The 15,090-nt window shown below is 43.0% G+C and overlaps 1 protein-coding gene across 3 annotated transcripts in view; it reads right to left on the bottom strand.

The window, feature by feature from the left end:
• Positions 1-15,090, bottom strand: part of WDR93 (WD repeat domain 93) — a 49,632-nt gene that overhangs the window by 33,280 nt on the left and 1,262 nt on the right. For all 3 annotated transcript variants that reach the window (XM_045452356.1, XM_045452355.1, XM_045452357.1), the window contains exons 2-4: positions 8,180-8,524; positions 7,375-7,567; positions 5,693-5,757 (exon numbers count right to left, since the gene is read on the bottom strand). In XM_045452356.1, coding sequence (XP_045308312.1) covers positions 5,693-5,757; positions 7,375-7,567; positions 8,180-8,482 — 561 coding nt within the window. In that variant the 5' untranslated portion in view covers positions 8,483-8,524. The remainder of the gene's footprint in view (positions 1-5,692; positions 5,758-7,374; positions 7,568-8,179; positions 8,525-15,090) is intronic.

Here is a 15,090-nt window from a genome sequence, read left to right on the forward strand (position 1 = left end):
CTCTCTCTCTCTGCCCCTGCCTTTGCTCTCTCTCTCTCAAAAATGAATAAACATTAAAAAAAAAAAAGAAGAAGAACTTTATTAACAGGTGCTTGCATTTTGTTGACTTTCTGAAAAAAATCAAGTTGTAATGTTTTATTGCAAATTAAAAATGAGGTGCTTAAAAATCTCAACTTGGCTAGATACGAAACAATTTTAAAACCATTAAAAAAGTATATTGGAAAAAAAAGGCTTTTTGAAAAACCCATTTGGTATTACCAAAAAGAGACATCTTCAGGTAAAAATAAAAATCAGGGGTACCTGGGTGGCTCAGTCGGTTGAGCATCTAACTCTTGATTTCTGCTTAGGTCATGATCTTGCATTTGATGAGATTGAGCCCCACATGGGGCTCTGCCCTGACAGTGCAGAACCTGCTAGGGATTCCCCCTTCCCCCCTCTCTCTGCCCCACTCCTGCTTCTGCACTCTGTCTCAAAATAAACAAACAAACAGGGGTGTCTGGGTGGCTCAGCTGGTTAAGCGTCCGGCTTCGGCTCAGGTCATGATCTCTGGATTTGTGAGCTGGAGCCCTGCGTCGGGCTCTGTGCTGACAGCTCGGAGCCTGGAGCCTGCTTCTGATTCTGTGTCTCCCTCTCTCTCTGTTCCTCCCCTATTCATGCTGTCTGTCTCTCTCTCTCTCTCAATAAACATTTAAAAATTTTTTTAAATAAATAAACATTAAAAAAAACCAGATGCTGGCATAAATAGTGACACTAGTTCCAGTTGTCTGGTCAACAGTAGAAAAACAAGGTCTTCAGCTCCGATCTTTCATTTGCCCCTTACTGCTGGGATTTCATAATCATTTCTATTTCCCCCGTCCCCCAATTCCCTCCCCTCCAGCAACCACCAATCAGTTTTCTGTATTTAAGAGTCTGTTTGTTTCTTTTTTCTTTGTTTGTTTTTGTTTCTTAAAATCCACATATAAGCAAAATCATATGGTATTTGTCCTTCTCTAACTTATTTCACTTTGCATAATACTCTCTAGTTCCATCCATGTTGTTGCAAATGACAGGATTTCATTCTCTTTTTATGGCTGAGTAATATTCACATCTTCTGTATCCATTCATCAGTCGATGGACACTTGGGTTGCTTCCATAATTTGTCTACTGTAAATAATGCTGCAGTAAACACAGAGAGGTACGTATATCTTTTTGAATTAGTGTTTTCATTTTCTTTGGTTAAATCCCCACTAGTGCAATTGCTGGGTCATAGGGTAGTTCTATTTTTAATTTTCTGGGGAACCTCCATACTGTTTTCCAGAGTGGCTGCACCAGTTTGCATTCCCACCAACAGTGCACGAGGGTTCCTTTTTTTCCACGTCCTTGCCAATACTTGTTATTACTGTCTTTTTGAGCCTAGCCATTCTGAGAGGTACGAGGCAATATCTCATTGTGGTTTCCATTTGCATTTCCCTGATGATGAGTCATGTTGAGCATCTCTGCATGTGTCAATTGACCGTCTAGATGTCTTCTTTAGGGAAATGTCTGTTCATGTCTTCTGCCCAGTTTGTCATTGGATTATTTGGTTTTGGGTGTTGAGTTGTATCAGTCCGTTGTTTATTTTGGATCCAAACTCTTTGTCAGGTGTATCATTTGCAGATACCTTCTCCCATTCCCTAGGCTGCCTTGTCATTTTGTCGAAGCATTCCTTCACCGTGCACCTCTTATCTTGGTGTAGTCCAGGTGGTTTATTTTTTCTGATCACGTCTTGTCAGAGGACTGAAGCGGGCGGTGGAAGAGTTGGTAAGCCTGCATTTACTCAGCCCCGCCCTGCTCCGCCTTGGGAACCAGGAAGGAAGTCTCACCTGAATTGTGGCTGCTTTTGTCCCTCTGCCATCTTATGGCTTAGGTTTTCTGGGCGTTTGCATTAGTAACAGAAGTTGCGGGGATGAGGTGGCTGCTGACCTTGGCTCTCATCTTGATTTTCCCCCAATACAGATTCTCTCACTGGCGTACCTGGTTCTGCGCCCTGCTTGTCAACCCCCTCCATCCATTCTCCCTGCGCAGGAGGGTTGGTGTGGTATGGCGGGTCTCTGCCTGTACACAGGTAGGGACTGTTGCCTGCACCGGGCCCAATGCTGCGGGGCCTGACCTTCAGGGGCACCTTCTGACCCCTCATTCCTTCCCCCACTCTCACTAGGTGGGATCCTGCTGGTGATTGCATGGAGGTCTAGCCGTAGACGGGGACAGCATTCACAGTGGCTGTGTTCCCCTACAGATGTACTGGCTTGTGCTGAACTCCACCAGGGCCTTAACACCTGCTGCCTCACACACTTTCTCCTCCAACAGTACCCAACTTCACCGTCTCGCCATCTCCTACACCGAAAGGACCCTTCCTGGGGTTACTCTCTATGGCAATCTGCCGTCCAAATACATCCTCCTTGGTGTCTTCCCTGCTGATGGAACCCTGTCTGTTCTCCATATGGAGCCATCTGACTGTTCCCTAACCATCGTTGCCATGACCTCCTTGTCCCCGCCAGCAGGTGCCAGTGCTCCTTGCAACACGGCAGGTGGTGTGGGCAGGGGCCTCCGCCTCACTGCTCGGGATTGTGCTCATGCTGTCCGGGGCCAGCTGTGACAGCGGTGGCTCCTCCTGGGGTGTGAGGGTCACTGGGCTGGTGCCGGCAGTGGTGGGGGAGGGGGGCTGCTCAAGGCTCTCAGGGCTCCAGTTAGTTCCTGCTACAGAGTGAACTCTAATAACATCTTTTGATGAGGAGTTTTAATTCTTTTTAAACAGCTTTATTAGAAATATAGTAACATACACTAACTACACGTTTCATGTTTATTTATTTTTGAGTGAGAGAGAAAGAGCTAGAGGTGGAGGGGCAGAGAGAGAGGGAGACACAGAATCCGCAGCGGGCTCCAGGCTCTGAGCCGTCAACACAGAGACCGACGCGTGGCTGTGAGATCATGAGGCTTAACCGACTGAGCCACCCAGACACCCCCCGAACTACATGTTGAAAGTGTACAGTTTGACGTTTCGACATATGTATATCCCTTAAAACCATCACAAGACCGTGAACATATCCATCACCCCCAAAAGTTTCATCCTGCCGTTGGTAATCATTCCTTCCACCTTCCTCCCACCGCACCCCAGGCAAAAACTGATGCTCTCCGTCGCTACCTTAGTTTGCATTTTCTAGAATTTTATATAAATGGAATCATTCAGTATGTACTCTTTTTGTTTCTGATTTCTTTCACTCGGCGTAATTATTTTAAGATGCATCCACATCGTCATGTGCCTGAATATTAATAGTTCATTCCATCGTGTGGGCATACCGCAATTGGCTTATCCACTCACGTGCTGATGGACTTTTGGGTGTTTCTGGGTTTTGGCTCTTACGCGTAGAGCTGCTTACAAACAGTCATGTGCACGTATCTGTATGGAGATATGCTCTTACGTCTCCTGTGTAAATATCAAGGCGTGGAATGCCTGGATTGTATGGTAGGCGTACGTTTAACTTTTCAAAAAAAAACTGCCAGAGGGACGCCTGAATGGCTCCGGCAGTACAGTGAGCAACCCTTGATCTCGGGGTTGTGAGTTTCAGCCCAGTGCTGGGCGTAGAGATTAAATTAATTAATTAATTAGTTAAAAAAATAAAACCTACCACAACGATTGTACCGTTACACTTGACCACCAGCAGTGCACGAGAGTTCCAGCTGTTCTGTGTCTGTGTCCCTGACAGCACTTGGTATGGTCGGTCTTTTGAATTTTAGCCAGGCTAATACATGCACAGTGGTAGGTCATCATGATCTTGACTTGCATTTCACCAATGACTAAGGATGTGGAGCATCTTACTGTCTTTCCAAATAGCTTCTTTGGTCAGCTGTCTTTTCTTTTCAAATCCTTTGCCCATTTTAAAAGCTGGGTCTTGTTAATCCTTCATTTTCGAGTTTGTGTTTTGAGAGTTCATCACGTGTTCGGGATTCAAGTCATTTCTCGGGTCTGTGATTTACAATTATCTTCTCCCAGTCTATTGCTTGTCTTTTTATTCTTTTACCAGTGTCATCTACAGAAGAAGTTTTAAATTTAGATGAAGTCCAATTTGTCAGTTTTGTCCTGTATGTTGTGCTTTTGAGGTTGTAGCTAAAACCTTTTGGCCTAACCCCAGGTCACGAGACTTTCTCTTATGTTTCCTTCTAGAAGTTTTATGATTTTAGATTTTACATATAGACATATGACCCACTTCAAGTTAATTTTTGTGTTTGTTGTGAGAATAAGAAGTTTTTAACTTTGATGAAGTCCAATACCAATTTTTTCTTTTATACTCAGTGCTCTTCATGTCCTAAGAAATATTGTAGCAAATATATTTTCTTGTGTTTTCTTCAAGAAACCTTTACATTTAGACCTATAATCCATCTCAAATTAATTCTTTTTAAAATGTTTATTTATTTTGTGAGAGAGAGAGAGAGCGAGCGAGCACGGGCGCACAAGTGGGGGAGGGGCAGAGAGAGAGAGAAGGAGACAGAGAATCAGAAGCGGGCTCCAGGCTCTGAGCTGTCAGTGCCGAGCCCGACGCGGGGCTTGAACCCATGAACCACAAGATCATGACCAGAGTTGAAGTCAGACGCTCAACCAACTGAACCACCCAGGCACACCTCGAATTAATTCTTATATATGGTATAAAGTAGGGCTGAGGTTCATTTTCCCTCCCACTTTTTTTTTTTTTTTGATGTTTATTTTTATTTTTGAGAGAGAGCATGAGTGGGGAAGAGGCAGAGAGAAAGAGGCAGGGACAGAGGATCAAAAGCGAGCTCTGTGCTGACAGCAGCAAGCCTGATGGGGGGCTTGAACTCACAAACCATGAGATCATGACCTGAACCAAGGTCGGACGCTCAACCGATTGAGCCACCCAGGTGCCCCATCCCTCCCACGTATTATTCTAGCATTCCAGCATCATTTGTTGAAAATACTTTCTCTTCCCCACTGACTTCCTTTGATGCCCATCAATGGTATTCTTTATAAGACAATGGTATTTTTTATAAGGCAATTAAAAATTTTACGGTGGGTTCATTGCGTCACAAAACACTTTCTGAGAACCCACTGAATACAGGTAGTGTGCTAGGAGCAAGGGAGGCATGGGTGAATAGTGTCCCCTGCCCTCAAGAAGGTTATGTCCAAGAGAAGAAGCGGTCACACAAACAAATAGGATGGAGGGTGGAGAAAACACTGTGACAGAAAGTCGTGCCGCATGGAGGTGGACAGAGGAGGGAGAGACCGGGTCCTTGGGGCATAAGAGGGCAAGTATCTCAGAGGATATGTTTGAGCTGGTCTTGAGGGAAATGTAAGGAAGGAGGGAGATTTAACAGGCGCACATGGGAGGCAGGGAGGCAAGGAGAATACTCCCAGCAGAGGGAACAGGATGTGAAGCAGCCTGGAAAATTCAGGGACTTGTAAGTAGTTGTTGAATGTGTCGGTCTGGTGCTCAGTCTGGACTGGAGTTCCTTAGTAAGCGTCTTCTCTGGACAACATGGCAAGTGAATCCAAGGCATTCAGCATGTGCCCTTGGATGGCGGGGCATCTTTTAATCAGATCTCTTAGAGGAGGTGCTCTGTCCAGAGAGTCGCTATCTATCTTTCTACTCTAGGACAGCTGTCGTCACCTCCATCTGCTACAGCTCTTAGCCCAGCCACAGGTAAAAGAACAGGAACTTACCACTTCATTGATGGCTTTGATTAGGAAAAGACCATCCTTACAAAAATAAAACAGTCTAGCGATACCTGAAATGGAAAAATCAGTGACAGACCATTGAGTCAGAGAAGAACTGGAATTTTATATCTGACTTTCTGAATTCTCATTGTGTGCTCATGGGTCCTTAGGCCTCCTCCTGGCCCCTCCACAGCCCCTGCTCATCTCAGTCTCCCTGCTTTCCTCCTCCCCTCTCATGACGTGTTCAGGCTGTTCTCCCTCCTGGATCCTCCCTACCGACGCTGGGCCATCCTCTTGTCCTGGAAGCCTCTGGAAAACACTCATAACTTGCCCCAATACCCATAATCCAGAAGGGCAAAGGCAAAGGGCCCACCCTGTAAGCAGGTCTAACTCAACCCACTAAACATCTGAGGGATATCTGCTCCATGACCACAAATGTCCCAGGGACAGCCAAGGCACTCTCTTCCCTCAAGCGCACTGCACTGAGGGTCACACGGACGTAAAAGCAAGTAGACATAATGCAGCGTGATAGATGCAATCCCATCTTTAGGCCCCACTCCTCCTGAGTATCAACATTCCCCTTCCTGCTGCCCCAGGGCTGCGCGTGGTCAGCTCAGACCGCTGAGGCCTTATTCCCCTATGACTGCTGTCAAGGAATGGCCTCATCGTCCACCCCATTATCTAAGGCAGAGAGGAGGACCATTTTTCTCACCTCCCCACTCACATCCCTGCTCACCTACCCCATACGCATATTCCACTGCTGGCCGAGTTTTGCCATTGTGTTTACCTTTTTGTTTTTTAAACTTTTTATTTTGAACTAATTTTAGGCTTGTAGAAAAGTTGCGAAAATAGTTGAGTTCCCATATATCGCTCACGTCACTTCCCCCGTGACAACATCTTACATGAACACAGCACCATTTTTCTTTTCATTTTACCAGCCTGTGCCTTGGTTCGGAACTTCATAGTTTCTCTCTTCGCTGAATGCAACACTTCTTCTTGGTTTCCCTCCCTGCCCTTTTTTTCTTTTTCTTTTTTTTTTTTTAAGCAGCAAAAGATGGGTTTATTTGGGAATAGTAGAGAATTGCAACCCTGGACCAGCAAACTACTGCAAAACCACATCTGTGCCTCTCATTTTGACTTTTCAGACTGCTATCATGGTGTCCTTCCTAAAATGCCAATCTGGTCAGGTCACTCTCCTGTAGAAACAGGGCCCTCCAAGACTCTCTATGGTTCCATATACAATAGTCCTCACGAAGGCCTGATTCATCCTCAAGCTGAGGGAAAAGAACCAATCCCTGGTTTCTATGAGCAGCAAGATTTCTGAGTACCCAAAGGGTGGGGACTCTGGGTCCACGTTGGCTGGTTCAAATCCTGCCTGTACCCCTTACCTTCTATGTTACCTCAAGTGAGTTATTTAACCTCAGTGCCTCAGATGCCTCTGCTGAAAAACAGGGATAATAAATTGTACTTACTTCCTAGGGCTGTTGTGAGGGTTAAATGGGCCAACCTGTGTGTAATGTTAGAATAGTGCTTGGCACACCATCCTGTTCTGTAGACGTTAGTTAATGCTACGTGGTCAGGGAGAATTCTCCATGTCTGGCCTCACCCATACCTGGAAGGGAGATTTAGTTGAACGGTCTATAGACGCTTATGAATTGGGCTAAAAAATATATAAAAAGAACGAGTACCCGTTTCATCCACAGGAGCAATAAGTGTCTCACTCCCCAAATCTGCAGCCCAGATGGAAGTGACATCAACCTTGAGTTTCTCCCAAACATACAGTCGTTTAGCGTCGTACAGATTATAGATGGAGAACCCTTTGGCTCCTCCAATGAACACACAGTCCTGGGAAACAGCCATACAATTTGGCATTTTGTTGAGCTGGGAAAACAAAAACAAAGAAGAAAGGAACGCTTTTCAGCTGCCCCCATCTGCAAAAATACGAGCTGACTTTTCAGAGAGGCATGTGGGTCCTTTCTGGATATAGTATCACCCCAAATAGAGCTCATCTAAATATCTTTCTTGCCCAAGCATCAAGACAGTCATAGCATTCTACTTTTAGGGGAAAGGAGCCGGAGAAAACAAGTACACATTCACAACACTAACCCTGACCACGAGCCCTCGGAGGAGCGGACAAGTGGTCCCATTCCCTGTACTTTTTTCATCTAGAACACTGCGGAAAGAGCTATAGCTGAGGCACTGGCAGATTCTCAACCATCAGGCAAGAGGGTGATTAATATATTCAGAAGTATTTTTAAATAACAACAGAATATAAAAGACTTTCTGTATAGTCTTCAACGAACCCAGAATACCCATTTCCCCGGGGCAATTACGAGACCCATTTTAATCAACGACAGCATGCTTATAATCTTTCAGAAATGCCCCTGTCTTATGGAATGAAGGATCCTTGGAGGAATTCCTTCCCCGGATCAGGCATTTTCATTTATTAGTACCCAGCTGGGAAACAGGGACTCCTGGTCGGCGGCTCCATACCTTGCTTTCTACAAGCGGAAGGTAGACGGTGGGCTGGACCCGGCCGTGCTCCGCTTCCCTCAGCGCATCCCTCGTCATGATCACTTCCCAAGCCTGGTCAAACAGAAGGTTCACCATCTTGTTGATCATTCGGTAAGGCTGAGGCAGGGATTCCAGCTCCTGTTCTGAATCTTTGAAGGCAAAATCCTTTTCATCGTCCTGAGGCCAGTCCTGCTCTGTGGGGGACGGCACCTCCAGCAGCACCTTGCGTACAAAGCTGGAGAACCTCATCTTACGGACTTGACTTCCTCCAGGGGATGACATCACAGAAGCTGGCCCTGGAAACTTCTATGAAACTCTGAAAAGCTGATAAAGGAAGCAAGCGAAGGTACTTTGAGAGACAGGGCAAGTTACCAGAAGACAGCACGTCATGCCTTCTAGCACAAAAACAGGCCGATGGGGACTGTTTATTCTAGAGACGGGCACTTTCCTTATTTACCACAGGGCCCTACATATTAGTATGGATATCATGTCAGTATGGATATATGCTTTTCATATGAGTAAGGAGAGCAGCAGAAACGGGTATTGACAAGTCGCATCTTCCAGGCTAGCCCAAGATGACGTGTGTGCACTATGGTGCAGGGAGAGGAATTAGGTATTCTTGTTGCCCTTCTCTTTCTGCTAAGAGAGCGTCCGTCTCAGTCCCAACTAGAAGCCAGCCTACCCCCTACATTCTCCTGCTTCTTCCATCTCTGCAAATGGCTGTGCCCAGGCCAGCTGGGTAGCGAGCCACGTCTGCTCTCCTTCGTTTCCTTCACCTCCGACCAGATGCCGTCAAGCACTTCTAATCCTTGCTGTCTCATTTGCTCCTTTCTCTCTAAGCCCACAGCTACCAACCAGGAGTTCTGTAGGCACAGTGCCCAGGGCCTGTGAGATTTTTCTAGGGGCTACAGAAATGTTTGAGACTTGAAAATTGACTAAAAGGAAACAAAACCCCCACAAAATCCAAACTGTTCATCATTCACAAAAATATTGCAACTTTCTGGCTCCAGCCTGCATGTGGGCATCATGTTTCTGTACTTTATAAGACTCAAACCTGTACAAATTATAAAAAAGGCTTTCAAATATTATAGTTAAATAAAGGCATTTAATGTGGCACAAGGGGTCTGTTTTAAGATGAATAACATGTAGCAGAGTGGGGTCCTGCACTGTCAGCACTGGGGGCCGTGGAAGTCTTGTGAAAACCCGCGGCCGTCATCTTTTCTTCCCTGCTAGGGTACACCTGTGATGTTTCTGGCGCATGGGTAGAGGAGCCAGGTGTCTGAATATGAGAGAAAAGAACCACCTGAAAGAATTGGTAGGGACAGTAAACTGAGCTCCCACAGGGCCAGGGGTAATGCCTGTTTCCACCAGGGAGAATGGAAAGCCTCGTAATTCACCAGCTTTGGGTGGAGTGCTCAGAAGAGTCTTGCCAAGTAGCGGGGAAAATGAGCCCTCGAATAAATGCCGCTCTGTCATTGCCAATCCAGTCTTAGAAGTTACGAGATCAAACGACTGATAAATAACTGCGTACCAAAACAAAGCTTAAGAATACTTAGAGGAATACAGAAATATCCAGCATCTAATGAAGGAAATGTCTGGGATCCAATAAAAAAACTACCTGGCATTCAGGGGCAAGAAAACACACCCATAATGAAGAGAAAAGTCAATTAATTGAAGCTGACTCATAGTCAACACAGCTATTAGAAGTAGCAGGGAAAAAACAGTTATATATATATATATATATATATATGTATATATATATTAACAACAGAATATAAAAGACTTTCTGTATAGTCTTCAACTAACCAGAACACCCATTTTATATATATATATATATATATATATATTCCACATGTTCAAAAACGAAGAGGAAAAGTCAAGTAGAGATGTGGAAGGTACAAAGTAACCCAAACTGAACTTTTATTTATTTAGTTTTAAACTTTTTAATGTTTATTTATTTTTGAGAGAGACAGACAGACAGGGCATGAGTGGGGAAGGGACAGAGACACAGAATCTGAAGCAGGCTCCAGGCTCTGAGCTGTCAGCACAGAGCCCGACACGGGGCTCGAACTCACAAGCTGCGAGATCATGACCTGAACCGAAGTCGGACCCTCAACTGACTGAGCCACCCAGGTGCCCCACCCCAACTGAACTTCTAGAGATGAAAACTACAGTGTCTGAGATGAAGAACAGGTTTGATTAATCACAAACTTTCAGAGCAAAATAAATTAGAAGATTAGTGAATCTGAAGATACAGCAATAGAAACAACCAGAAAAAATGAAGTGAGGTGTGGGAGTTACCTGAAGTTCCCTAATATGTATGATTGAAATCCCCAAAGGAGGGAAGAAATAAAAAAAATCTGTAGAAATAGACAAAATATTTCTAAATATGATAAAAACTATAAACTCACAGATCCAAGAAGAAAAGTCCTAAGGAAATGAAACATGAAGAAATCTATACCAAGGCACATTGTGATCAAAACTAAAGACGCGATAAAGACAAATTTTGAAAAGCAGCCAGAGGGGGGGAAAAAAAAAGACGTGAATAAAGGAACAAAATACAGGAGAGCAGCAGATTTCCTGAAGGAAAGCACCAGTGAGAGAGCAGTGAAGCAGTGTTCTAGAAGACTCTAGCCAACGACAGCAGTGTTCATTTTCTTTTTTAAGTACGTATGAAACATTTACCAAGACACATCATATCCTGGTCTGTAAGCCAAGTCTTAATAAATTAAAAAGTACTCAAGTCATACAAACTACGTTTTCTGACCACTCAGAATTATTTTAGAAGTCAATAACAGATATTTAGAAAGATGCAAAACCTCAAAAATAGCATACTTCTTAGTAACTTATAGGTTATAACTAATTATATAACCTATAGTTATAGGTTATAACTAATAGGTATAATAACATACCTATTAGAATGGCTAAAATAAAAAAAAAAGTATTGACAATACTAATAAAGATGCAGAGTAAGTGGGCAGGAATACAAAATGATACCACCCTGGAAAAGGATTTGGCAGTTTCTTAGGAAGTTAAACATATATTTTACTCTATGACCCAGCAAGTGTGCTCCTGGGTATCTGCTCCAGGAGTATGAATACTTACACACAAGCCTGTACACAAATGTTTATAGTGGCTCTACTTACAACTGCCAAAAATAAAAAAACAATCCAAATAGCCTTCACTGGGTAAATGGATAAATCAACAGTGGTGTATCCACATAATGGAATACTCCTTGGTAATAAAAAGTAAAAAACTACTGATATACACAAAAATATGGGTGAATCTCAAAGACATTATGCTCAGTGAAAGAAACCAGTCTCAAAATTTATGTGCAGTGATTCTATTTATATGGCATTCTAGGAAAGACAAAATGAGTAATGGGGGACAGATCAGTAGTTGCCAGGAGTTATGGGTGGAGGAAGAATATTATTAAAAAAAAGGATAGCATGAGGGGGGCTTGGGGGGGGGCGATGAAGCTGTTTTACCCAGATTGGAAAGGAAGATATAAAGCTGTCTTTACTCCTATTCAATATGATTATCTACATAGGAAATCTGATGAAATCTACCAAAAAATCTACTAAAACTAATAAATGATGTTGGCAAGGTTGCAGGATATAAGTTCAATATACAAAAACCTACTGTATTTCTATATACTGGCAACAAAAATCAAAAATTGAAATTAAAAAAATACTATAATAGTATCAAAAGTATTATATAGGGATAAACCTGGCAAAAGTTGTATAAACTGTACACTTAAAGCTGTAAAATATTGCTGAGAGAAATTAAAGGAGACCTAAGTAAATGGGTTGAGATACTTTGCGGGTTAAAAGACTCAGTTTTGTTAAGATGTCAATTCTTCCCAAATCTAAAATTCAACACAATCCCTATGAGAGTCCCAGCTGGCCTTTTTGTTTCTTTTAAGAAATTAAGAAGCTCATTTTATAATTCATATGGATATGCAAAGTACCTAGAATAGCCAAAATAACTTAGAAAAAAAAGGACAGAATTGGAGGACCAACACTACCTAGTTCAAGACTATTATAAAACTACAGTAATCAAGACAGTGTGGTATTGACATCAAGCTACACAAATATATCAGTGAAACCAAATAAAAAGTCCAGAATTAGACTCACATATGAACAGACAGCTTATTTTTGACAAAGGTGCAAAGCTAATTCAGTGGGAAAAGGATAGTTTTTTTTTTTTTTCCCAATAAATAATGCTGCAGCAATTCAATATCCACATGGAAAAGAAAATGAACTCTGATCTATACCTTGCAGCATATACAAAAATTCACTCAAAGTAGATCATAGACCAAAATGTAAAATTTTAAACTATGCAACTTCTGGAAGAAAATATGGAGGAAACCTGTGCAATCTTCAGTTAGACCAAGATTTCTTAGATATGACATTGAAGCACAATCCATAAAAGAAGAAATGGGTAAGTTAAACCTTTCAGAAATAAGTGTATGTTTTTCAAAAACCACCATTTAGAGAATAAAAGATAGTCCACAGTCTGGGAGAAAATGGTTGCAGGTCATATATATGATATATTACTTGTGTCCAGAATATTTTGCACATTCTTAAAACTCAGTAATAAGAAATGACTCAATTCTTTCAAATGGGCCAAAGGTTTGCACACTTAACCAAAGAAGATATAACCAACGGACATGGGCACATGAAGAGATGTTCCATGTCATTAGTTAGTGAAATGGAAATTACAAGCACAATAGATGTGTATTAGGATGCCTAAAGGTAAAAAGATCACACCAAGTGTTGTCAAGGATGTGGAGGACCCGGAATTCCTCCAACTACTGTTGGGAAGGTAAAATGGTACAATCAGTTTGGAAAACAGTTTAGCAACTTCTTAAAAAGTTAAACATAGGGGCGCCTGGGTGGCGCAGTCGGTTAAGCGTCCGACTTCAGCCAGGTCACGATCTCGCGGTCCGTGAGTTCGAGCCCCGCGTCGGGCTCTGGGCTGATGGCTCAGAGCCTGGAGCCTGCTTCTGATTCTGTGTCTCCCTCTCTCTCTGCCCCTCCCCCGTTCATGCTCTGTCTCTCTCTGTCCCCAAAAAAATAAATAAACGTTGAAAAAAAAAATTAAAAAAAAAAAAAAAAGTTAAACATACTACCTACCACTATAGCCAGTCATCCCACTCCTCAGTATAATATAAGGGAACTGAAGACACATCCATACATAGGCTTCTACATGAATGTTCATCATGGCTTTATTAGTAGGAGCCCCAAACTGGAAACAACAAATGTTTATCAATAGGCAAACAGATAAACTCCCAGACAGTCACATCCCATATTTAGTGGGCATACAAAATAGCACAGCCACTTTGGGAAATAGTCTGGCAGTTTCTCACAAAGTTGAAAATACACTCGTCCTATGATTCAGGAATTCCATTCCTACATATTACACAAGAAAAACTTAACATTTCATATGAAAATCTGTACTGTGCTATATTTATAGCACCTTTATTTATAATTGCCCCAAGCTAGAAACAACACGCACTTCAGTGCGTGAAGAGTTAATGAACTATGGTAGGTCCATACAATGGAATACTAGTTAACAATAAAAAGTTATAAACTACTGATTATGCTAAGTGAAAAAAATCTGATAGAAAAACCTACATACTACATGATTCAATTTGATGTTGTGACAAAGCAGAATTATAGGTATGGAGAACAGACTATATAAATCTGTGTTTAGAAGCACCCTGTGCTCATCTTTATCATCTAACGTATCATTCTGTTGTGTTTACTATTTACTCGTGTCCCCCATTAACCTTTTACCTTAGGCTGAGAGAGCAGCACAGTGGTCGGGACATGGCTAACATTCAATAAATTTGCCTGCAGTATTGCCCTACCCTGGCACATAAATTTAGAGGATACTTCTGTCTCTCTCCCAAGCATTTCCCTCTGAAAAGGATGAGTAATTTGTGGGGCCAAGAGATTATACCCACCCAGAGCCTAGATGCACTCTTCTGGAGTCTAGACCATGTTCAGGTACCTATACCCCTGAAATTTACTGCCCAGATGATGCCAAGGCCTGCACAAACTTCTTTCCCAGCTTTCTCTTGAGGGCAGGCCCAGATGCTAATGTTTGCACCCCTAGACGTGAAAGATGGCCAAGGCATGGCTATTTGCAGGGGCAGGGGCAGAACTTGGATGTGGCTTGGAATATCCACACATTGCATGTAAGGCCCCTCTCAGTGATGTGACTGGCAGCCAGGAATGAGAAGAGGAGGGGTGTGGGAAAGGACCAGGGGGCCAGCTCTCCCCACAGTACCATATTCCAGCTGTGTTTCCAGGTATTCCAAGCAGCCCAAGAATTCCTTTTTTTAAAAATATAATGTATTGTCAAGTTAGCTAACATACAGTGTATACAGGGTGCCCTTGGCTTTGGGAGTAGAGTCCCATCATTCATCGCTTACATACAACACCCAGTGCTCATCCCAACCAATGCCCTCCTCAATGCCCATCGCCCATTTTCCCACCCCCCATCAACCCTCAGTTTTTTCTCTGTATTTAAGAGTCTCTTATGGTTTGCCTCCCTCCCTCTCTGTTTGAAACTATTTTTCCCCTTCCTTTCCCCCGCGGTCTTCTGTTAAGTGTCCCAAATTCCATATGAGTGAAAACATATGATATCTGTCTTTCTCTGACGTATTTCACTTAGCAGAATTACCCTCCAGTTCCATCCACGTTGTTGCAAATGGCAAGATTTCATCCTTTCTCATTGCCAAGTAGTATCCCATTGTGTATATATACACACACCACATCTTCTTTATCCATTCATCAGTTGAGGGACACTTGGGCTCTTTCCATAATTTGGCTATTGTTGAGAGTGCTGCTATAAACATTGGGGTACCTGTGCTCCTATGA

Source organism: Leopardus geoffroyi, chromosome B3, assembly GCF_018350155.1.
Source record: "Leopardus geoffroyi isolate Oge1 chromosome B3, O.geoffroyi_Oge1_pat1.0, whole genome shotgun sequence".
In the NCBI taxonomy this organism is placed as follows: Eukaryota; Metazoa; Chordata; class Mammalia; order Carnivora; family Felidae; genus Leopardus; species Leopardus geoffroyi.